We start from the raw sequence: 25,213 nt of genomic DNA on the forward strand, positions 1-25,213 counted from the left end.
GGCTGTGGTGGTGATGGTGGCTGTGGTGGTGAAGGGGGCTGTGGTGGTGGAGGGGACTGTGGTGGTGATGGCGGCTGTGGTGGTGAAGGGGGCTGTGGTGGTGAAGGGGGCTGTGTTGGTGATGGTGGCTGTGGTCGTGAAGGGGGCTGTGTTGGTGATGGCGGCTGTGGTGGTGAAGGGGGCTGTGGTGGTGAAGGGGGCTGTGTTGGTGATGGCGGCTGTGTTGGTGATGGCGGCTGTGGTGGTGAAGGGGGCTGTGGTGGTGACAGAGATTGTGTGGTAGGGATGGTAACTATGATGGTGAAGGTGACTGTGGTGAAGGTGGTGCTTTGGTGATTATAAAATACTACAGAAAGACAGATCAAAACAACATGTCAAAGAAATTTTAGAGAATTTTTAACAAATTTCTTAAAAACTTTTCACTTGAAAGTTTGAAAACCCAGCAGGACCACCACTCTGAATAGACATTAAAGGCAGCGCTAAGCAAGAGCTAGGGAACTCTATTGCAGACAAAGAACACAAATGGAACAAATGGAACAGGAATTTCTCTATTAATGTTTTTAATGATTTTTCTCTTTCATTTTGTCTGTGTTTTCTTTCTGAAAGAGTAGGGTCAGATAAGGGACCTACTAGGTTGGTGCCCTGTGCCGCTTATCCTTTTTCTCATATTTTCTGGTTTAACTTTATCTTCTAGCTTTTCCATTGAAGTTTCATTCAGTAGTCATATTATTTTATTTTCAAAAGTTTATTTTGTTGTCTCACTATTGTCTTTTCATGCAATCATGTCCATATTTTACGGTTGCAATATCTTTTCAAATCTCTTTGAGAATACTAATTAGAATTTCGTTAGTTCTCTTTTGTTCCTGGAATCATTTCTGTTTATTCCAGGATTGGTTGATTCATTTCTCTCTCTCAGTCTGTCTCTTTCGTGCTGCAGGTTTCGTCATATGTGTGATGGTGCTTGGCAATCTGTTTATATTTAGGAGTGGAGGGTTGCTTCACTTTTCTGGGAAGCTGGTGTGGATTCTGTCACGGCTGTATGCCCAGGTCTTCTCCACCACTGATTCTTGCTCCCTTGCAACGGCTGACTGACAGCTCGGTGTATGAGGGCAAGCCTCACAGACTGGCAGCCTTCATTTGCAGGAGAGTTAAGGATCCTACAAATGCCAGACTCTTTCATATACTAGGAATTCCCTTCCCATTCTCTTTCCTCTTACAGGTTTATTCACTGACAGATATTTTCATTGAGTCCCTGGAAGAAGGAAAGAAAAAGCCCATGTACTGCGCCTGATGTCTTGAGCAGAAACCTGTTTCAGAGGCTTTTAACTGTAATCCAGCCCTTGAATTCTTGGTTAGCATGGGACCAGGGGAGCGCAGGAAGGGGAAGGGAAGAGTACTGCAAATTATTGTGGAAACATACAGGAAAGGAATGAACAACAAGCAAATTTTATGAATGCCTAAGGGGAAGGAGCATGGAAACTCAAAGCAGCATATTTTGGAGTAAAGATGGCTGCCTCAGGATGAAGAGGCAAATGCACGGTTTAGAAAGATTTTAGAAGAGAGAGAAAAGCAGACAAGTAGTCAGGAAAAGGTGGCATGAGGAGGCTGAAGTAATGTAATGAAGAGAGAGAAAGAGTTAATTTGTTCGCCACTGTATTTCCGTTTCCTTGTCCCGGAAGAGAGAAGGAGGCAGGAAGTGCAATCAGACCGATGGTGTGGAGGGAGACATGCCTAAGCTCAAATGGATATGCAAAGAGCAGAAGAATAGAGGCTGTTCCAGACAGAGGAATGAGAAGGCTGTTCAGAGATAATGGGAGATGCCGTGGGAAGAACAAACAGTTCTTCCTCTATAGTCAAAAGGAAGAGAAAATGGCACAGACATAGAAAAAAAAGGGAAATCTCTCTTAAAAGGGAAATTCAGTATTTCGGTAATGACAAATTATATTTTAAGAGCTTTCCTGAAATATTTAGATAAATGAATTAGATGTACAGTATGAAAAACTACAGTCTGATTAGTTTGAAATCTAAGTTACAGTATTTTAGAAGGTTCTTCCTTCTCTGAAGGGCTTATGAACCTCAAAAATGTTCAGTTGAAAGGACGAAATAGCAGATAACATGGTGATCTAGTTGTTGACTCATTCAGGATGACGCTTTTAGCAACATAATCATAATACTTTAATATGGAAAGCATTCTACATCAGTGTATAAGATAATTCGGCACCACTAGATAGAGCAAGAAAATCACATTATTACAGTGTAGAGGAACGGGCTATCTTTTAGGCTTTTAAGCACAAGTAGGAAAGCCTTGAGTGTAAAAATGTTGAAAAATATGTGTGTGTTTAAAGGCACACTCATATGCACATATAAAAATCTGTGGAGTCTTTCCAGGGTATGGCTAGAGAGACAAACTCCACTTTTATCTGATTCCATTTCAACTACCCAGATGAAGTTTGTTTCTTTCCAAATAGAAAACAATGCCCAAGACATTTCTGATATTTGTGCTAAAAGCCACTGGCATTTACTAGGATCTGAAAAGTTATAAAGCACATGTACCTCTCACATGATACGCTTTTAGAAAGCTTCAGTGACTGAACATGAAGGTTTGCAAGAGCTGCCAAGTTTGGGGCCCATTCCATTCTTTTCATGTAACTGCCCCACGGCTTGTAGAGTGAAACCTGTGAGAGCCAGAACTCCACGGGACTGCCTTGTTGTTCTGGGTCTCACAAGTTTTCCACTTCTGACAGGGTGCAGTCTTACCACTTTTCTGTCGCTCTCTGTTAGTGGAAAATATTTGAGTTTTCCTTCTCTGACAGGTTTCCATCTTACACAGGTTCCAGCTTTTGCAGGTTTTGCTGTAATTTCATTTTCTATCCATTCTTCAGACAACTACCCCAGGATGGTGTGTTAGAATAGCAGCCCATGTGATGATACTCCTCATTTATAATTCAGGGACACCTCTCACTGGACTGCTCAGGTCATTTGTAGAGCCCCTGCTCGGCAGTGTGCGCGTTTTCCAACATTTGCTGATTGTATTCGTTGGCACATCTGAGGAAGATCTGTGTCCCACCTCAGTGTGAGGCTCTGGGATTATTGGGTACATTTGGAACCAGAAATAGAAGCCATTTCTCCAATTCCTGGCCCAGCGCTTTACATTCCAATGCTCTACCTGTTTGAAATGATCACACCTGACATCTGTTAAGGAGTTTGGGAGTTTTCAAAGCACTTTCCCGTTTGGCTATGGACCAAAGCAGCCTTAGGGATACAGAGACTAAAAGTGGGGATAATGGAGAGGAAAACTCCCTTGGCTTTTGAGTAGTTTCAAGAGAGAATGGGCCACTGGGTATCTTGCTGTTTTCATTAGCCAAAGGCCATAAGATGAGGAAGGAGATAAGCCGGTCCATGCCAAGCTTTTGCACAATAAATTGAAAACTCTGAACCAGTGGAAGGAAGAGGCAGCTCCAGCCTGGTTGTCTGTTTTCTGCACAACTTGCAGAAATCAGCCTCTCTGAACCTCGGGTTCTTCCTCTGGAGAACAGGGCCTGTGACCTCAGTAAGGGTTTGTTAGAATGAGATCATGTCTGTGAGCGCATTTGGAAAGTTGTAATACAAATGCAAACTGTCACTAATATTATAGTTCTTTATGAAGTACCTGTGATTGCCATATTCCAGGTGAGAATATGAAGGGATGTAGAAGTTTCAGAGAAGACTCTGGATTCACAGAGAAAGTCTGGACAATGCAGGTCTAGATTCCCTGATTCTGGTGTGGCCTGTGCCGCCATCCCCACGTCTCTGACAGCAGGAGGCCTGCTGTCCACAGTGAGCTCACAGGAGCACCTCACATTATTCACCTCACTTAACCCTCCCAGCAACTCAGGAGCACAGTCCTACCCAGTTTTTCTGGTAAGGGATTGAGACCTAGAGATGGCAGGTGAATTGCCCAAGGCACAGTGTGGACCCGGGAGAGTGAGGATGCCAACCCAGGTCCGTCTGACCGCAGCCCCTGTGTCCTGTCTGTTATCCCAGAACTTTCTAAAGCGCACTCTGAAAGTGATGCTTCAGAGCTGCGGCAATCGTGAGATCAGAAGCTCTCCGCTTCAGGCGCTTTCGGGTTGCTAAACATATGATTGGCAAAGCACATTGCCTGTTTCTGACTCCCATGTCGTAGCCCCTAATTGGGTTTTTGCATTAACATAGAGTTAAAGCTAGCAAAAAGAAAATAGCATACATGCGGCTTTTATTCATTACATCTGAACTGTGAAAATAAATCTCCACACTTCTGGGAAGGGAAAGAGAAACCTAAAAAACTTAACTCTGGGAGGCTGCGTCTCATCATTAGTTGTCCTGCTCTGCTATTAATTAATGCGATCATCAAATGCACCCTCATTAGTAATCATTCCATCTAAAAATAATGAGGCAAGCAGACGAATCAGTGTCGGAGCCAGGGGCGGAAATGATGGCATTGGGCTGCAGACCATTAAAATCATTTGGCTTCTACCATTTGCTTCTCCCCCCACCCCCACCCCACCCGACAACTGCCGTGGGAAATACGGAACCTGAGATAGACTTGCGGCCATTCCCGGGAACAAAGAACTCTGCTTTTCCCAACTGTGTGTGCATGGCACTCATCGGATGACCTTTGAATGACCTTCCTCCTCACCGCCTCTTTTGGAAATTGTCTCCTGCTTTATAGGCCACATCACACCCTTAGGACCAGATTTATAGCGCAGTGGGGCTTTCCTTAAGTGTAGTAAATCAAAGCAGACTTTTGCTGCAGACACAAACTGGCCTTCTCCTTTGTTGGACCATTGTCATCTCTGCCTCCAGCCATGGATGCTAAAATGAATCCTTGGGGTCTGGCCTTGGCTTCACTTCTTTATAGCCTGGAAGTGCAAAGCAGCAGCCCCCTTCACGCTGAAGCCCCGAACCCGGCAGCACACATTGCTGCCCACATATAGCAGGTGTCACGCTCACGGCCAGACTGATGTAATTAGCCATCTCTCAGATTGGGCTGCGGGGCTTTCTGCATGCAGCTGGTTAGGAGAAGAATCAGCGTTAGGAAGGCCAGCCAATTTCCTTCTCATCAGAAAGGACGGCAGGGATAAATGTGGTGGGGGCAGAGGAAGACAACAAGGAAATGAACAAAGGGGAAGAATGAGTCAGAGAAAACAAAAGTCCTTTTTATCTGAGTAAGAGAATAAACAGGAAGGAAGAGACACTGGTGGGAGCTGCAATTTTCCTGAGTCTACGTTCGTCATTTCAATTTTCGTTTTATTTTTCCTTCTTACAAAAGAATATACTGTATGCAGAAGACTTGGAGACACGTGATAGCAGCATTTAAAAGGAAACAAAAATCACTTACAGTATCACTACCCAGACAGAACTGTTGATAGTATTTACATATATCCTTTCCGTCTTTTTTCCTATGTGCATATAAACAGAGTGTTTTTAAATATTGGCTAATGGAGTAGCCAAACGTAGTCAGTTAAAGTTTCTGGAATTGTGACCAAGGTGTGGAATTGGGAATTCCTTTCCAAGATGTTGGATGGTTAGTTAAAGACTGTTTTCTCCTCTGGTTAACAAAGCACCCTGATAGTCATCAAGGGAAAGTTAAAGTCAGTGCCCAGTCTGGTCCTCTTCACGTTATAGACCACCCAGTTCACTCAGCTGACCAGTGAAAAGCTCCTGCCTCACGAGGTTCTTATCTGGATGCACTTCCTGTTTGATAATTACCTCTGTAGTGTCGGTGCTGTTTCTTTCCTCTCTGTCTGTCTCTCTCTCACACACACACATACTTAGTAAATAGCCATAACCACCTTATTTTCTGAAAGTACTGGGGAAGACAGAAAAGGAGAAAGCACCTGAACTTTGGTGGTAGGTTTCCAAGGAAAGGGTGTTATAAATAGTGCTTTTTAATGAACAATTTATAAATGAATCGGTTAAGCACTCAGCTGCTAACCAAAAGGTTGGAGGTTTGGAACCAGGGCTTCCAACCAGTTCATTCCAGTTTGAACCCCTGCTGAGAATTTGCATTTCCACCCTAGATATAGTGAATGAGAATCTACATGTTTAAGAAGGTCCCCAGGTGATTCTTACGTATAGTAAATTTTGAGAACCTCTGCTCTACTAGTGATTTTCAGAATTGGTCCCTAACCAGCAGCATTAGCATCGCCTGGGAACTTGTTAGAAATGCAAATTCTCAGCAGGCATTGAAACCCGAACTAATCAGTTTGAAGCCCTGATTTGAACCTACCCAGCGGCTCCATGGGAGAAAGACCTGGCAGTCTGCTCTTGTAAAGATTACAGCCTAGAAAACCCTATGGGGCACTTCTGCTCTGTCACGTGGGGTTGCTATGAGTCGGAATCGAATCAACGACTCCTAACAAAAACAACATAAGTGAATAACGCTTTGACTTCTCAAACTTTATTATCACCTTTTTCTTCTTCCTTTTGTTTTCTTGGAGCCCTCGTGGCACAGTGGTTAAGAGTTATGGCTGCTAACGAAAAGGTCGGCAGTTCAAATCCACCAGCCACTCCTTGGAAACTGTATGGGGCAGTTCTACTCTGTCCTGTAGGGTCACTATGAGTCAGAATCAGCTCGACAGCAACAGGTTTTGTTTTCTGGATTCATTTTGCTGCCCCAACCCACAGCTGCATTCCTTTGATTATGCCCCACCTCCCCCTTAATTTAAGCTCCCCACTGTCGTTGAGTCGATTCCAGCTCATACCAACCCCATAGGGTTCCGAAGCCTGTAAATCTCCGCCCTGTGGAAGCAGACTGAACCTTTTAAACCGCCAGCCTTTCAGTTAGCAGTCGATCGCTTTAACCACTGAGCCGCCAGGGCTTCTAATTTCAGCTAGGTGTCATTTATTCAGTCTGAGTGGGTTTCATTGGCGGCTATGAGGACTCTCATTTGCAGTATATTTTCACTATGTATTTTCACCCAAAATTCTATGTTTTATCTGAAGTTATTTATCGAGTCAGCACAGTGCACATTTCTTAATTATTTAAACACAGAAGTACTCTACAATTTTGTCCATCACTAATTTTCGGCGCATCTTGTCTTCTTTTCCTCTAGGTTTATATTTCTTTCTGGGTGGTTTGTACTTCTTCAGTGCTGCTCACAATTTATTTCAGGAAGAGTTTGGTAGTGGCCTAACTGTAACGTTCATAAAACAACTGTAATGCTGAGATTCTCTTTACAATATAATTTTCCCCCTAGTAATCCTCCTATTTATCATTTCAGAAGAAGAACAAAAAAAAAAGGTTCATGGTGTGTAGTTTTGTCACTCTGTCTGATAATATGAGCTCAGATTGATTTACTAGAGTTTCTAGATCATTTAAGGAGAACTCCCAGGCCAGATCTTTCCTTTGTGAGTACTTGGGTCCTGCTTGATTAGGCAGGTCTTTCACTCTGCTTTCCCACCCACCTGGTGATTGCCTTGCTTGGTTTTGAGTCCACAATTTGCTGGCCATTTTTGACGTGAAACCCGTGCTTCTCTTTGGCTACATGGCCAGGAAAAAGGCAAGGTAGAATGAGAACGTAGTGGGAATTTTGCTTTAGATATAAAATTTGGAATGGACATGGGCCCATTTTACCACTGCTGTTACAGTAAGAGAACTGCAAAATATAGAATGTTAAAGCTCGGAGGGACGTTAGTGACTCCCTGACACAGCCCATTTATTTCATAGTTTTAATCGAATAGAGAGGTTTGGTCACTGAGCCACCCACCAACCCCCACCCCAGTTCTACCGCCCCCAGCCCACGGCTCTTGATTCCTGAACCTCAGCTCCTTACTCTGCCTCCCTGTACTTATTTGCATTCTGATAATTTTCTGCTTTTACATTTATTTATATCTATCTTCTAGCCCCCCGAAAAATGAGATAGGTACTATGAATTTTCCCCAATGCTAGATAAGTGTTGTTTTCTTTTTTCTTCTGATATTGAACTGAATGAAAATTAATTTCGGCACTTGAGACCAGTCTTCTATGGCTAATTTAGTAGTTCAGATCCAGTAAATATTTGAATAAATGAATAAAGAAAAGAACAACTTGTTGAGTCACTACACATTTTACTCTCAGTGGTTGAAAACTCTAAACCAATTTCCCTGACTCCTAATCTCTGCTGCTTGACCCACTCATGCCCAGGTAAATAATACTCTCATCCCATTGACTGAGTAGGACTGGCATTCTCAGAAGACTTTGTTGAAGTGCAAGGATCAACCAAGTCATTCTGTCATAAGAGGTCCTGAATGTTCCCCGCTGATGTTAAAATCCTAGGGAACCTATCAGCCACTGACCTCATCCAGTGCAACCAGCATTGTCCAGGGTCTCCAAAAGAATGCCTACAGCGTTAGGAATCAGACGACAGTATTTTCATTTATGCTGGTGTATGTATGTGTATTCACAAACATTTCTATTCCAACAGCACTTTTCTCCTCTCCAAATGCTTTAAGAGCCTTAGTGAGTCCTGGGCAATGATATCACTTTTATTTGTACCATACCTATCAAGGAACCAAGACTTAGAAAGGGCAGGTGAAAAACCCTCAAACCAGTCAGTAAGGTGTTTAAATTTTCTTTCTGGTTCTTTTTTCTAATGTTCAAAGTAAGATCACATCACAGATTGAGACTTAAGGAGACTTAAGGACAGGGAAAGGAACACGCCCACTCTTTTGGTGAAAGAGCCTGGAAGATGATTGTAATTGATGAAGCAGCTGCATAGAACTTAGCCACTACAAGCTTGGTCTACAGGACGTGTGCAGAAAACTTTACCTTTCAAATATATGTAAAGCAAATAAAATTAATTCTATACGTGGCCTTAAAGCAAATCTCAACAAATTTCAAAGGACTAGTATCATTTTCTGACCACAACACAATTATTAGAAATCGATGTCAAAAAGGAATCCCATGTATTTATGAATTTACAGATTTCTAAACCCACAGGTCCAAAAAGAAGTCAGAATTATAAATTAAAAATTCTTAGAATGAATTAATAATTAAAACGCAGCATTATCAACACTTGTGCACTAAACAAGAACGCTTCTGCAGCTAAAACAGAACTCGGAAAAAATCAAAACTTTAAAAGTTTATTTTAGGAAAAAAAGAAAACTGGAAATGAGCTAAGCCTCTAACCTGTGAAAATAGAAACAGCAGAGTAAACACAAAGAAGGGGAACTAAAGATAAGGATAGAAACTGCTAACGTAGCAGACAACTAAACCCTCAAACAAAGCCAAATAGTGTTTCTTTGAAAAGATTAATAAAATGGAAAATATTTGGCAGTATTGATAATGAAAAGGATAAGGTTATAATAAACAGTATTAAAAATGAAAATGAGTTGTAACTACAGATGGAGCAGAGACTAAGGAGACAATGTACACTAAGGCTAATATACATGATACTGAAATAGGGCAAGGGCAATTTAAAAAAAAAAAAGGAAAATTACAGGACCGTCTCACTTAGATTTCAAATTCTGAAGAAAAAAAAAAAAGATAAATTTATTCCGGAATGTTAAAAACTACCGAGATGGATTTATTCCAGGAATGCAAGGTTGGTTCAACATTAGAAAAATCTGTTAATGTAATATACTCATTAACACATTCAATGAGAATAATCCAATCATTCAGTAATTACAAAACATCCATTCAGGATTTAAAACTAAAAGCAAATAACCAAAGGAAAAAAATAAAATTTTAACAATTTGGAATAGAGGAAAGCTTTTTAAACCCGGTAACAGTCACTCACAGTGAACTCAGTGCCAAAGCAAGTAAATTGTTTTTAATCCTCCCAGATTAATCCCACTGTAACCCCTCTGGTGGCGTAGTAGTTAAAAGTTGGGCTACTAACCAAAAGATCAGCAGTTCAAATCCACCAGGCACTCCTTGGAAACCCTGTGGGGGCAGTTCTACTCTGTCCTATAGGGGCACTATTAGTCAGAACAGATTTATAATCCCCCTGATATAATCACTTGGACTAGACTGCTGCTGTTTTATATCACTTGATTTGTATTGTGATTTACATTTTCAAATTGTCATCTAGAAGTAAAAGCAGATTGTTGCACTAAGTCTACCAGCAAAACTTAAAAATGTGGTTTCACCTATTCTTTCCTTTTGAAAAATTAAAAGTCATCAACACCAACCTTGGTGCTATTGCCTATTTGTAGAAAGCAAACTTGCTGAAACATGATGCCCTTCTCCAGGTACTGGTCCCTCCTGATAACACATCCAAAGTACGTGAGATGAAGCAGGGCCATCCTTGCTTCTAAGGAGCATTCTGGCTGTACTTCTTCCAAGACAGATTTGTTCATTCTTCTGGAAGTCCATGGTATATTCAGTATTCTTCAATAACACTATAATTTAAAGGCATCAATTCTTCTGTCTTCCTTATTCATTGTCCAGCTTTCACATGCATGTGAGGTGATTGAAAATACCACGGTTTTGGTCAGGCGTACCTTAGTCTAGACATTTTTGCTTTTTAACACTTTAAAGAGGTCTTTTGCAGCACATTTGCCCAATGCACTATGTTGTTTGATTTCTTGACTGCTGCTTCCGTGGGCGTTGATTGTGGATCCAAGTAAAATGAAATCCTTCAATATTTTCTCCGTTTATCCTGATATTGCTTATTGGTCCAGTCATGAGGATTTTTGTTTTCTTTATGTTGAGGTGTAATCCATACTGAAGGCTGTAGTCTTTGATCTTCAACAGTAAGTACTTCAAGTCCTCTTCGCTTTCAGCAAGCAAGGTTGTGTCATCCGCAAGTTGTTAATGAGTCTTCCTCCAATCCTGATGCCCTGTTCTTCTTCATATAGTCCAGCTTCTCGGATTATTTTGCTCAGCATACAGATTGAATAAGTACGGTGAAAGGATACAACCCTGACGCACACCTTTCCTGACTTTAAATCACACAGTATCCCTTTGTTCTGTTCAAACAACTGCCTCTTGGTTTATGTACAGATTCCTCATAAGCACAATTAAGTGTTCTGGAGTTCCCATTCTTCACAATGTTATCCATAATTTGTTATAATCCACACAGTTGAATGCCTTTACATAGTCAATAAAACACAGGTAAACGTCTTTCTGGTATTCTCTGCTTTCAGCCAGGATCGATCTGACATCAGCAATGATATCCCTGGTTCCACGTCCTCTTCTGAATCCGGCCTGAATTTCTGGCAGTCCCCTGCCAGTGTACTGCTGCAACCGCTTCTGAATTATCTTCAGCGAAATTTTACTTGAGTGTGAAAGCAAACTCATGGATGATGGTGTCTTTTGCGCCATCATGTTAGGAACTGGGCTGTCAGCTGATTTCAGTAAAACTTGTGATTGAAATTTCAATTAGAAGGATGTAGGTACACTTCTAACATATGATGTTGAGATGTGTGCAGTCACAGATCTAAGGTGGAGGGGATTGCTAAGGCTGGAGGAACATTTCATCACAGGGTAGGTTGATATTGAAATTATGAAGCTACAGCTCTAATTTCTCTTAGTTTTATACCTTGGGAGCCTTTCCTGTTATTAGCATTCATGGCCATGCTGACACCATTTATTTGAAGGGTCTAAGAAATTCAGCTCACTTCTTTAACACTTCCTATATTTAATGTTTCCAAAGCAGAGAAGATTGGTTTAAGATGGGAATTTTCTGTGTGCCTTTTGGTATCTGTGCAAGATGGGTGGTACTGTATTTCATTTTACTGGATAGATCTCAGCCCCAGGTATTAAGACTACGTTTGAGTACTCATTTAACAGCAGCACTGTTTGTTGAGGTTTTCTGTTGTTGTTATTGATGTTATTTTTCCTTAAAGAGAGTCTGCTGTACAAAGACCGGACTGGCCTGAGCTAGTCCTGTGACAAAGTAGCTGCCCCAGGGACTCCTGTAGATGGTTCAAAGGCTCTCAGGAAAACTTCTCTTGCCTGCTGTGGCCTTTATCTATCATCTACCCAGGATTTGGTCCTGGAGAAGGGAACAGGTGAAACTGGGAGCTCTCCAGGAGGTTCTGGTTACTCGGAGTGGGGTTCCAAAACAGCCTAAATATATTCAAATAACTTGGACACTTTGGAGGAAGGAGCGGACTTCCTCTGTCTCATGGTTCCTCTGTGATTGATGAATGTACCCATTCCTTTCCAAAGCTTGTGCCAGAGCCACCTAAAGATTCATAGTGCTAAGTTCAGGGGTTACTCTTCTTTCCTCTCCCTGCCCCTAAACCAAACCAGTTGACGTCAAGTTGACTCTGACTCATGGCAAACCCATAGAGTTTTCAGTGGTAGATTTTTGGGAAGTAGATAGCCAGGCCTTTCTTCTGAGGCAACTCTGGGTGGATTCAAACCACCAACCTTTCGGTGAGTGCCTGAAGGCTTAACCATTTGTGCCAACCAGGGACTCCTTCCTGCCCCTAAATGTATTATTTTCCCAGTCATAATAAAAATGTCAACTTGTGTTAACAAAGAAAAACTGGGAATATTATAATCATTTAATTAGCTTCACTAAAGTTCTACAGTTATCATAGGTGAAGAGGGTCTTCTAGGCCCATAATAGACAAGGGCTTCCATCTTTAGTAAAACACCTGTGGCTGGCTTAAATATCACACTTTCAGCTATATTTTGTCTCTTCAGTTAATCTGCAAATCCTGTTAGATCATTACAACTTTCTCACCATTAGGATTCAACTAAAAGCTCTCAAGACCCCAACACATGTTCTTATTCCACAACCATTAAATCAAAACTGCTTTCCTAAAAACTACAACCGCAGAGGTCAGTGATGGTGGTAATACCTATTGTTAACAATGCTAGTGTGAGCTGTGGTTTAGCTCTCCAGTAAATAAACGGAATGAAGTCCAGATTACTTTGCTAAAACCTCCTCCAAAGGTGGCCACAGGATTTTGGCCACAAGACACCCATAAAGGGTTTTCTAGCTGTAAGCTCTGATCATGATCAGGTTATAAACCATGCAAAGAAAGACCAATCTCTGCTGGCCTTTGGGGTACAGTGCAAGACCCAGCTGTTCAATCAGGTTCTTGTTTGATTGAAGTAAATGGGCCAACCTGGCTGGAAAGCATGCTAATATTTAAATTTCTACACTAACAGCTGTACATGTGCCCAGGGGCTGGGGTGATAGCCACCTCATATAATTGCAAAAAAGTGATAAGAATAAATAAATCCCAGCAAATTGGATTATGATTTGCAGCGCAATTGCCAGCAAAGGCAATGGAGAGGATATCACGTTTATGTATTTCTACTTCCACAAAGCGTTTGACACCCTCTCTTGTGAATTGCATGAATGGTGTTAATTCAAGTTGGCTGGACTTGTTGTTTTGTAAACTGGGCTGAAGGAAAGGAGCCCAGCATGGCTAGGGTGGGGCTGAACAACAGACCTTTCTCTCTGAGTATTAATCCGCCAGTGCTGCCAGCTCATGTAAGTTAAAAGTCACTTGACCTTGCGGAGTCTTAGTCTCTCCGTTTTTGGAAAGACGATAATGATAGCGCTTCCATTTAACTTGGTGCCCTTTGCCATTCCAGGCGCCTCACGTACTTAACGGATGTTCTTTAGTCTCACAGGATCCCACTGTTAAGTATTGTTATCTTTATTTAATATGGGAAGAAAATGAAGAACAGGAGGCTGAGATGACCCTACAAATCACACTATAAAAAATCATCCGATGAAGAGAAAACAGATTTTGGAGTCCTCCAAACCACTTTTACATCTGTTTTTCCTATGTTCCGATTTCAAGCAATGAATTAGTCGGTTGCTCCACAAATTACATATTATTCTTCATGAGACAGTTGTGAAGGTGGAGAGCTTGCGGAAACGAAGAGACCAGAGCAGTGAAGTAAATTGCTGAAGGTCACACAGCAAAATCAATAACAGAGCTAACCATGCTAACCTTTGAAATGCTGACATGTGGCTTATTTTTTGCCTTTTGGCCAATCCTTGTGTATATATCTTTTCTTATGATGTTGCCTTATCAGGATAGAGTGTATTATGACTAGTAACTCTAATGGATTATATGAATGCCAAAATATATGTCTCTCATGCAAGTCCCTCCCAGGATCATATTCAAGTAAAAGAAACGGTCTCTAAAACCAGATCGGATAAATCAGCGGCCCCTTGCTCCACCCAACAGGCCAATATCATGATCTCTCTCTCAGGAGCTGGGCGGCCCACCAGTGGTGAACTGGTGTAATTAGGCCCTCAGAGAGGATCGTTATTTAAACGTACACCTCTTGTAAATGGCAAAATTATTTTCAGTAATGATCATGAAAAAAAAAAAAAGAGAGAGAGAAACAATAATGGCCAGGAAAGAAAAGCAGACTGCGAAATTTTTCTTATATTGAACTTCACATACGTTCATGCCAGTAAAAAAATAAATAAATAAAATAGTATAGTACAAAAAAAGGAAAAAAAATCACAACCATCTACTGAATCATTTTTTATGTACCTAACAGTTTAAACTTTGATCCTTTGATTAGTTAGTAGACTATTTTGTGTAAATAACTGTCTAATAAATAATAAACTGAATTGTAATAAAACCAGAACATCTGCAAAAGGCACAAGTTAGACAACTACTAATTGTACCACTGATGTAACATTTTCTTGATTGGTTCTTTAGTTTTTAAGCAAACAATTAGCAATTTAAAACAAAGAATGCATTTCAATCTTTAAAATATTAAAATTCAGTAAAATATTTTGTGTATGAGCTACAATTTGCACTTACAAAAATAATAATAATAATACAACTCATGGATCTCACTTGGTTACCCTGATTTAAATATAAAAACTCTAAGTGGTCCGTTGGGATGAATTGAAGTAACTCAAGTTCTAGTCCTTAGTCTTTGCTGTGACCGTCCTATCGTCGTTTATTTTGAATCGACTGTATAAATGCGGGAGTGTGTGCCGTGCCACAGGGGTTGGAGGTACTGATTGTTCCTGAAGCAAGCTCAGATACTTCTGAATCAAAACACATTATGTGTAGCTGAGTCCTTGTGTGTGTGTGTGTGTGTGTGTGTGTGTGTGTCCACGTCCTCGACAGGACGGCATTGTTTTTCCAGGTCTCACAAGTTTTCCACCTTTGGCAGGGTGCAGCCTTACCACTTCTCTGTTCTCTCTGTTAGTGGAAAATATTTGGATTTTCCTTCTCTGCCAAGTTTCTACCTTATGCAGGTTTTGGCTTTCGCAGATTTTACAGTGTCTCCAACTTTGCCAAATTAGCTTCCATGTACAATACATTTATTAAAGGGTAAGTTATGAAAATGTACTACATTGAAGATTCCTAAACCAACCAGTTATTGCTGAGTCGATTCCAGCTCATGGTGACCCTATGTGTGCAGAGTAGAACTGCGCTTCATAGGTGTTTCAAGGCTGTGACCTTTCAGAAGCAGATCGCTAGGTTTTTCTTCAGGGTGCCTCTGGGTAGGTTCAAACGACCAACCTTTCCGTTAGTAGCCGAACAGTTAGCCACTTGCGATTACATATATAGTATTAAATCCTAACAGCTATGGTAGCAGTTGTTAAGAATTTAGATCAACAAAAATTCTTATCTGGGAGGAGTATTGTATCACTGATTTTCTTTAGAGTTGCCAGTGCATGGTGATGATAAAAAGGAGATGGAGTTTTCGTCAGTGTTCTCACTGGTTTTAAATTCTCTGCAATGCACGAGTTTATTTCCTGCACCGGGGCAATGGCTCCCACAGCCTCCCCCGGTGCACCACCACCTGCAGACCTGGGCCCTCACGTCTGCCTCTTAGCGGCTGCCTGTGGTTCCCCAACCTCTCTGTCACTCCTGAGGTCCTACAAATATCACTTCTGCCTCCCTCTGGAAATTCTGCTTCACTCAAAGGATTCCTGGATTTTCCCTTTCCTCTGTAGCAAGAAATGCTGGAGGTTTGAGTCCATTCAGAGGCACCTTGGAAGAAAGACCTGGCAATCTACTTCCGAAAAATCAGCGATTGAAAACCCAGTGGAGCACAGTTCTACTTTGACACGTACGGGGTCACAATGAGTCAGAAGTGACTCCACAGCAACTGGGTTTTTTGTTTGTTTGGTTGGTTGGTACTACAGCAAGGCAAGCCCCACTGCATTATAGGCCAACCCTGGGAAACTGAAGCATTCAGCTTTGACTCCCTGTTCTCTGGGGCTCCTCACTTCCTCTCCCCTAGAGAATACACAGTCTGTGCCCTCCCATCACACACACCTGAGAGATCATTCTGGAATGTATGCACGCCTATGCCTATCCTTTGGTTCGGACCTCTAATGGCACTTTCAGAGAAGGGAATTCATGCCAGGGCTGGCTGACCTAGGAGGCTGGCGGGTGCTTATGTCCCAGGCACTGTCTGGTATACCCAGGCCCTTGAAAACACTTGTCCCAGCTTTCTTAGCCAGCCTCCCAAGCTGTCCCAGGCTCCCAGGGTACCAATCTGCAGCACCCAGGGTCATGGCCTTGCCCTCTAGTGGGGGAGACCAGTGGGCCTGCCCCTTAAGTGATAGCCTCTGGCTGCCGTTAGGATGGTAACAGCAGGGTCAGTGAATGGGACCATGCTCCAGGCGTCTCTGGGCTGTAAATGAAGCCTGATCCCATCACGAGGAAGAGATTGCCCTTCTGCCTAGTAATGAGAATGGCATTTAAAATTCAATATCAGAAAAGATATTGACGAGATTAAGGGCCTGGAGGAATTGATTTATGAGGAGAGACCCAAGGAATTAAATATGTATAACCTGGTGTAATAGGATATTAGGCTGCGCGTACAATTTCATTTCTATGATCCAGTGTTCCTGTTATCTGTCATCTGAATGGTAGAGTTCTCTCCCAGAGACGTTTCTCCCCTTGTGTCACCTTGCCGGAGGCAGAGAGGGAGGTTCCATGATTGATACCCGGGGCCACAGGCTTGGTTCCCCTTGTACCGTGGCGTAAATTGAAGTGCGGTTTCATCCCCAGGTGGAAGCAGATGACATTTTAAAGTAGAATAGATCTTGAGTAGTCTTACCACCCTGCGTGACAGGAAAATGCAGGCTAGTTCCATTCCATCTCCCCCCCACAAGAGATAAGCGAAGGCTGTAGGTACCAGGAGGTAAATAAATGATTGTCCTTCCCCCGAGCTGGGTTTCTCTGCATCGGGAACACCGTTAGATGCGTTCAACTTTCAGCAAAGCCTCACCCTCACGCTGAATTTTTTGTGTGTGTGGTAAATATGTATGTAACAAAGCATTTGCCATTGCAACAGAATTTTCACAAGTACAGGTCAGTGACATTAAATATGCTCATCAGCCATCACCGTTAACTGTCCCCAGATTTTTCCATCACCCTTAACAGAAGCCCAGTGTCCCCTAAGCGTTTTGTCTTCCTTTCCCCTCCCTCCTGCCTGCCTCTGGTAACCATGAATAAACTTTGATCTCTATACACTTACCTGTTCTAGGTATTTCATATTAAAAAAAAAAAATCAATTGCCTTCAAGTCGATTCCCACTCAGAGAGACCTTATAGGACAGAGTAGAACTGCCCCATAGGGTTTTCAAGGAACGGCTGATGGATTTGAACTGCCAACCTTTTGGTTAGCAGCTGAGCTCTTAATCACTGTGCCACCAGAGCTCTGATATTTCATATAGGTGGGATCGTACAATGTTTGTCCTTTGTGACTGACAGACTTCACCCAGCATGATGTTTTCAAGGTTCATCCATGTTGTGGCGTGTATCAGAACTTCATTTCTCTTTATGACTGAGTAACATTCCATTGTGTATTTGTACTACCACATTTTGTTTACCCATTCATCTGTTGAGGGACAATTAGGCTTTTCCACTTTTTGGCTGTGTTCTGCTCTGTCCTATAGGGTTGCCAGCAGTTGGACTTGACCTGGAAGCAATGGTTTTGATTTTGGTTTTATACTGTAGTATGTGACTCTTCATGAAAGCTAAGCTTATATAATCTGTTAGCTATATAAACACTTCACCCTGGTCACAGAACTACAGAATTTAAGGAAAAAAGACAAGAAAGGGGTTGCATTTTTAAAGACGAGGTAAATCCACCACAGTGCTTACAGAAGGATACACAAAAGCATGTCTTGAACAGCCTAGTTCATAAGTAAAAACATCGAGTGCCTAGGTAGAAGCCGTTGCTATGAGGATTTTAAGTTTGGCATGTCCTCATTTCCATTTCAGATTGACAGTGCAGTGTGGTTGCCTGGGTAGAAACCATGGCTGCAGGCAGGAAAATTGAGTTGTGTGAGTGGTAGGCCTCTCTCAGACAGCCTGGCCTTGGATACATGACTTAACCTCTGTGTGCCTGTGCTTTTCCCATCTGTGAAAATGGAAATGTGACCTCACTTATTCTGGGGCTCCAAATAACATTTGTAATGCTCTTTGAATTTGTCAGAGAGAAAGACCCGTTACACACCGAAGTCTGCATCCCCAAAGAGCATTACAAATGATCCTATTAAATCGGTGGCCTGGAAATATCAAGATGTGTCAGGTACGACATTTATTTACCTGCCTAGTACCCGCCAGAGTATTTCCGCTTGATTGGCATATGGATAATTGTCTAATTGGAACACACTCAATTGTAACCACCAAAAAATGTAATAGTGCAACTGTTTAATGCCATACTCTCAAATGTTAAATTAAAATTATGCTGTAGTCAGCCAATCCAGCCAAGAGACTCTTCTGATTAAGTCCTAGCTGCCTGTGAACTTCTGTAATTGAGGCACTTTGGTACTTAAAAATTCAAACTAGAAAGAATATTATACAGTCTCATAAATTTCATGTGAAGAAAGGCTCACTTAAACTATCTAGTTGTGGAATGGCTCATTGTTTTTACAGAGTATCTAGTCCAATGAAAAAATAGCAGTTTTGAATCACCATTGTTTTGAGTCCAAAAATATTAGATTCATGAGATTTTATAAACAAAAGAAAGCATTCCTTTTATACGACGCAGAAAACAGTCTCGGGATCTTGATTTTATTTCTCTTCTAGTGGTGATGTTGTTCTTTTTTTGTAAGACATGGGCAAGAAATTACACAATTATAAATTCATTGATTGGCTAGCCTTAGTCTTTTAAGAAAGAGTCCTCTTTAGATTAAGGACCATATCTGGAACTGCCAGAGTAGTGAGTCAAAATGTCTTAAAGGAACTGTTCTTTTCCTTTGAACGCTTTATATATCCATATGCCTAGAACAATAACTTGCCTGATGATAGACCCTCAGATCTTTTTCTTTCTAGATCATGGTTATGGTTTAATCCCGCAGAAGTGGAGGAACCAGCAGGCATTCATTCTAGACCTACTGTGTGTTGGAGATAACCTAATCATTGACTCTGCCATTGGTCAGTGTAGTCTACTGGGGAGATAGATGTAAAATGTCATATACAGGCAGTCCCCGGATTTCAAACGTCTGACTTACGGACAGCTCATACTTAAGAGCAGACTACCATAAAGCCTAATACTAAAATTTTGAGCCAAGTACAACGGTTTGTAGTAACAAACGCAGACACTACTTTGTGACACTCATGAAAACATTGTGTGGTTTGGTAGTGTTTCTTGAGTGTTTTATATGCATAGAAAAGTAAAATATATACTATACAGTAAGACAAACATTTGACTAACTGACGCTAAATAAAAAATGTATGTACCTCTTCCAACTTACCTACAAATTTGACTTAAAGACAGACTTAGGAATGGATCTCTTTTGTAACCCAGGGACTGCCTTACTGTATCAAGTGCTTTGGGAACATAGAAGGTAGAAGAGCTACCTTTGCTTGGGTGATTGGGAGGTATCTTCATTGAGGAAGTACCCAATTATATGTAGTTGTACAGATTCTGCCCTGGACAAGGGCACCAGGCCAGAGCAGTGAGTAGAAATGGAATTAAGCACATACTCTGTTCTCCACGTGCCCTGGTGCAGGGTTATGTCTGACTAGAGGATGGAGCTCTTTCCTGTTTGCACAAAGACATCATCTGGGTTGGTGTTGGCCCAAAAGCAACATTTGAGTTCGGCTTAAAGAATGAGTAGGAATCTTCCAGGCAGAATTCTGGATCGTGAACTTGGCATCTAGTCATGAAAGAACTTGACATTTCCGGGGAAAGTTGAGGAGTTCATTGTTTGGATTTTAAACAGTCGGAGCTGGGGAACCAATAGAATGTTTTCAGCATGGGAGTGTGGTCAACTCTGTCAGGAGTGTGGGGTGCATGGCACGGGGAATGGGCAGCACCCAGGAGAGAGAAGATGATAGCCTTAGCTGTGGCAGCGAGGATGGGATGGAGAGAAGATGGGGGGTGGGCAGAGAGTTTGTGAGGGTAGTGAAAACAGTAAGTTAAGGGTTTGTGAGTAGAAGGAGCAAGGCAAGGCTGTGAAGTCAAGGTGTGAAGCAAAAGCACATGAGATGTGTGGTTGATGCCATGGGTATGATGGTGACCACCTAGACAGAGCATGTAGTGAGGAGACAAGAACCAGACTGGAACACTGGCAGACAATTAGAAAAGCCTTGGTGACTTTAGTGAGAATAGTTTGAGTGCGGTATTGGGGGTGAAAGTCACATTGCAGTAGACTAAGGATTAATTAAGCATTAAAGGAGACAGTGGTTTTTATCCCCAGGTACACATTAGAATTACCTGTGGAGGTTTAAAAAAATATACTGGTACCTGGATCCCATCCCTAGATATTCTGAGTTAGTCAGTCTTGTGTAGAGCCCAGGAATCAGTATTTTTGAAAAGCTCCTGCAGATAATACTAATGGGCAGCCAGAATTAAGAATCACTGCCCTTGACTATTCCTGCAAGAAGTGGGAATAAACCCAGTAGCTAGCAACAATGTGATATGATACTTAAAATCACAGATAATCAGAGAAGTGCAAAAAGGTTAAAATGTTAGTATGGATGTGGGGCGTAGCAACTTTTGTCTGCCACTGGTGAGTGGGTAACCTGGTACACTGTTCTGTAGAGCAAATATGGGAAATTAACTCCTTAGGCACTAACTCTGTAGTCCCACAGCTGGATATGCATCCCAGGGAAATTCTCCGACATGTCCATAAGGAACATGCACTACCATGCTCCATAGCAGCCTTGTGTAGGGCAGGGAGAATTGCAGATAATCCAGGTGGCCTGCACTTGGAGAGTGGATTAGGTAAAATTAGGTGGACACACGCCATAGAGTATTATGTAGATATCGGAAGCAATGGATTAAATACATATGTAGCAACATGGGTGGATCTTAAAAACAATGATTAGTAAAAAGATAGAAAACAGTAAGAAATATGTCACAATATCATTTATATAAAAATATACAGCAACAATATATAGTTTGAAAAAACTCATTAAAGTAAAAAATACATTAAACCATTAAAATGACTGTCTATGTGTGAGAAGAGAAGGGAGTAGAATATGGGGGTGAGAGAGAAGACATTTTGTTTGAAAAGTAATTCCAAGGAACAATGAGATAGAATGGAAACTTAAGTGGGAAGTAAGGTCAAGGGAACGTTGTGCATGTTTTAATAGAATGAAGAAGAGCTGTAAATGTGTGGATGAAATGGAAGTCTCCAATGGAGTTCTCACTTCCCCACTTATTCACAGTGTTGGTCCTGACAGCCAGCCTTTCAGTTAGCAGTGGAGTGCTTAACCGTTGCATCACAAGGGCTTAATTTTTTTTTCTCATTACTAAACCAGTGCATGGTCCTTACAAATATACCAGAAAATTACAAGCAAAACTAAGAGAAAGGCATGCATAAACCCACTAACGCAGAGACAGTATCCAATTGCTTTTCTAGGGATATGCTGCAAAATTAAATACCCTCTTTTGTAACCTGAACCTCTTTTGCACTGAGCATTGAAGATGTACTGTGACCTTCTTATATGTCCAAAGACATTTCTGCAACTTCCACTTGAAGGGTTCCATCGTGTCCCATTCACTCTACAGATGCTACATCATTAATTTAACCACCACCCCCTTCTGTTGGGTGTCAGGTGTTTCTAATTTTTGCTACCTCAAGCGCTGCAGTGAGTAAAAATGATACCTATCTTTGAAGACAATTTGCTAGCCTTCATTTGGCTCATTATAAAAAGAGATTTAAAGATTGGGTTTGCAGTAGTCTGATGAACTAAAAATCTATTCTGCATCACATAAGACAGGGCACCAGACCCCCCAGAACTGTTCCTGGCCAGTCATAAAGAACAATGAAGGAGCAGGATCTTTCCCCGTTGTTTGCACACAGTCGTTTTAGAAACTTGTCCTTGTGCCAAAGCCCAATACAGACTCCCTGGTTTCTGTCCTTTAATCAGTTGATGCACAATTAAATCACATCGACTATTACAGGAGCCAACACGGAGCGTGTGTATTACTCACACGCAATTATGATTTGGCAGGTGGTGAAATAGGAGGCACCAAGTGTTTAGAAAATTGCAAGAAAAACTCTATTATGCCAGGGGGACAAAGCATGTTCTTAAATTTATACCCAGTACCAGATTTGCATGTGGCTGTGATGCTGAACATGTTTTTCACAGAGCTTCCACACTAAGAAAGACTAGAAGAAAAGCCTGGCAATCTACTGAAAAATCAGCCAGTGAAAACACGATGGATCACAATGATCTGATCCCATTGTGCATGGAGTCTCCATGAGTCAGGGGCCAACTCAACTCGTTTGTCAGGGGCAAATAAGAACAGCAACGACCAGACTAGGGACAGAATAAGTAAGCCTAAAGGGAAAGGACAGTATGCGTTTCTGAGTATTTCCTATGCCCCTTTTCACACCCCCATTCCCGCATGCCTCAAAATTAGTAGTTTTGAATATTTAACTTAATCCTTCTAATTGGTAGGTTTGTTGCTGTTGTTGTGTGCCTTCGAGTTGCTTCCAACTCATAGTGACCCTATTGGACACAGTAGAACTGCCCCCGCAGCGTTTCCAAGGCTGTAATCTTTATGCAAGCAAATTGCTAGGTCTCTTCTCCCCTGAAGCTGCTGGTGGGTTTGAACTGCCGACCTTTCAGTTAGCAGCCGAGTGCTTAACCATTGCACCACCAGGACTCCTTGTTGGTAGGTTTAAGCATCAGCAATGCAGTTCCAGTGTTTATTCAGAGCTTAGTGGTTAAGAACTGGCCAGGCAGCTCTGCAGCCAGCTCATCAAGGCTCTGAAGAAGCAGCCTTGATGTTGGAAACAGCTACCTTCCTGGCAGGAATGCGCAAACATTTTCATCTCATTAGTGCAGAATTTTCTATGTACAGTAGCAGAAGAAATACACTTCTGCTCCTTCAAACCTGTCCTTTGTTGTCAAGAAGATTTGAATAAACATAGCTGTTCCCAGGGCCTGTTTGGAGGTTCTTGAATGTATTCTCTGCCTGTGTGTATATTAACGTAGAACCCTGTTGCAAGTGAATTAGTGCCAGGCAGCATGGGGCTTTTGGCAGACAAGTAAGCCTCCACATGAGTTACAGTTGATAGAGCAAGGGAAGCTCAAGGCTTACAAAAATCCCTTCAGTGGCCCTTCTTAAAAATAGCAGTGTAGGCCATAGCTTAGTGTTTTGACAGCTTATATCAGCAGTTTTCTTGGCTGATATACTGATTGCAGTCTGGACTTCAGTCCTGCTGATCTAATAAAATATCACCCTCAGAACAGAAAGTAAAAAGGAGTGCCTTTGGTCGCAGCCACTTGGCAAAGGAGCTTCATAGAGCTACTATAAAGGTTCTTTAGTGTCATATGTAAAATGAAGTGATTTCGACGAGTTAACTAATCATGTTAAGGGTTCTTTTTTTTTTTAAAGTGTTATTTAATTCCTTGGTCCATCAATATGTTGTTTATTAACACTATATATATTTTTACAAATACTACTCTGTATATTTTTACAAATATGCGTTTGTTCGAAAAGGAATATACTGGTGTTTTCACAAATGCTGTAACAGGTTTTGTGCGTCGATGTCACAAACAGCTCCGTAATGTGTCATAAACTGCAATACCCATCACACTGCTAAACAAACCCAACTGCTAAACCAAACTCGTTGCTGTTGAGTCAGTTCCCATGATGAGGCAGCTATGATGTAATGTAGTTTGAACTCCAGCGTTTGCAGCTTATTAACTGTCAGCATGATGTTACTTGATCTCCCTGAGCTTCGTTTTCCTCATTTGTAACATGGATGCCGAAGCCTGCCTCCAAAACACATCAGGATCGAGTAACGAGCTAACATATGGGAAAATCTTCCCTGTTGCCATCAAGTCAGTTCCAACTCACAGCGACAGCATGTGATATAGAGTAGAACTGCTCCATAGGGTTTTCTTGGCCCTGATCTTTACAGAAGCAGATCACCAGGCCTTTCTTCCAAGGCACCACTGGGTGAGTTTGAACCACCAACCTTTCAGTTAGTAGTCGAGTGCAAACTGTTTGCACCACCCAGGGACCTCATTACAGTGGGGGAGAAAAACACAAAAATGGTTTTCAACTGAAGTCTGGCTAAACTTTAAGATACGTAAATCTCTTCTCATAACTTTGACTGGATATTTTGAACATTTTACAATCATCTGGCCTCCGATCATACTTATCCTAAATCTCCTTTGATTTTCACAGCAATTGCTGACCATCCAGGAGGAGCTAAACAACAAAAAGTCAGAATTGGAACAAGCAAAAGAAGAGCAGTCCCACACACAGGCATTACTCAAAGTCCTCCAGGAACAAGTAAGTGGCTGAAACCGCTCTGATTTACGAGTAAATTCAAACACCCTGATGCACAAATCCCCCGCGCTTCACATCTGCAGAGGTGACTAAAGCTAATCTGCGGCATAATTAGCCTGGACCCTGTCGCATCTCCTAGCAGCGTTGGTGTGTAGAATTTACCATCACATTCCTGACATCTCCATGTTCACTCCTGTACCTTTTTAGACTATCCCAGCCCACCAGCGACGTGCAAACATTTCTTCCAGGAGACAAGTAAATTTTGATAAAGCTTTAAAATGTTGGCAATGCAGATATATTTCATAGTAAGCAGATAGCTTCCCCTTAAACCTAATAGTGAGGAAGATGAGTTTAGCATAGCCCCTGGCACTCCTGCAGACATATGAAGAAGAAGGACTGATTCACGGTGACATTAGAAAATATCTTCCCTGTGCATCGGGGCACTTATCTAACCAGGGAGAGCAACAAAGCCTTTATATGAAGTTTGTAAATCTGATCGTTTCATTCCGGCTTCCTTTGATACTAAAGTGTGGCCTGACATTGATAAGTGGATTTGAAGGTATTGTCTTACCCTGAGGAAAGACGGATCACTCAG

General features: G+C 41.7%; 1 protein-coding gene across 1 annotated transcript in view; it reads left to right on the top strand.

Moving 5' to 3' along the window:
• ENOX1 (ecto-NOX disulfide-thiol exchanger 1) overlaps window positions 1-25,213 on the top strand; it is a 331,173-nt gene that overhangs the window by 227,157 nt on the left and 78,803 nt on the right. The window contains exon 11 of the mRNA XM_004376606.2: window positions 24,514-24,621. Coding sequence (XP_004376663.1) covers window positions 24,514-24,621 — 108 coding nt within the window. The remainder of the gene's footprint in view (window positions 1-24,513; window positions 24,622-25,213) is intronic.

The sequence above is a fragment of the Trichechus manatus genome, unplaced genomic scaffold (genome assembly GCF_000243295.1).
Source record: "Trichechus manatus latirostris isolate Lorelei unplaced genomic scaffold, TriManLat1.0 scaffold00044, whole genome shotgun sequence".
In the NCBI taxonomy this organism is placed as follows: Eukaryota; Metazoa; Chordata; class Mammalia; order Sirenia; family Trichechidae; genus Trichechus; species Trichechus manatus.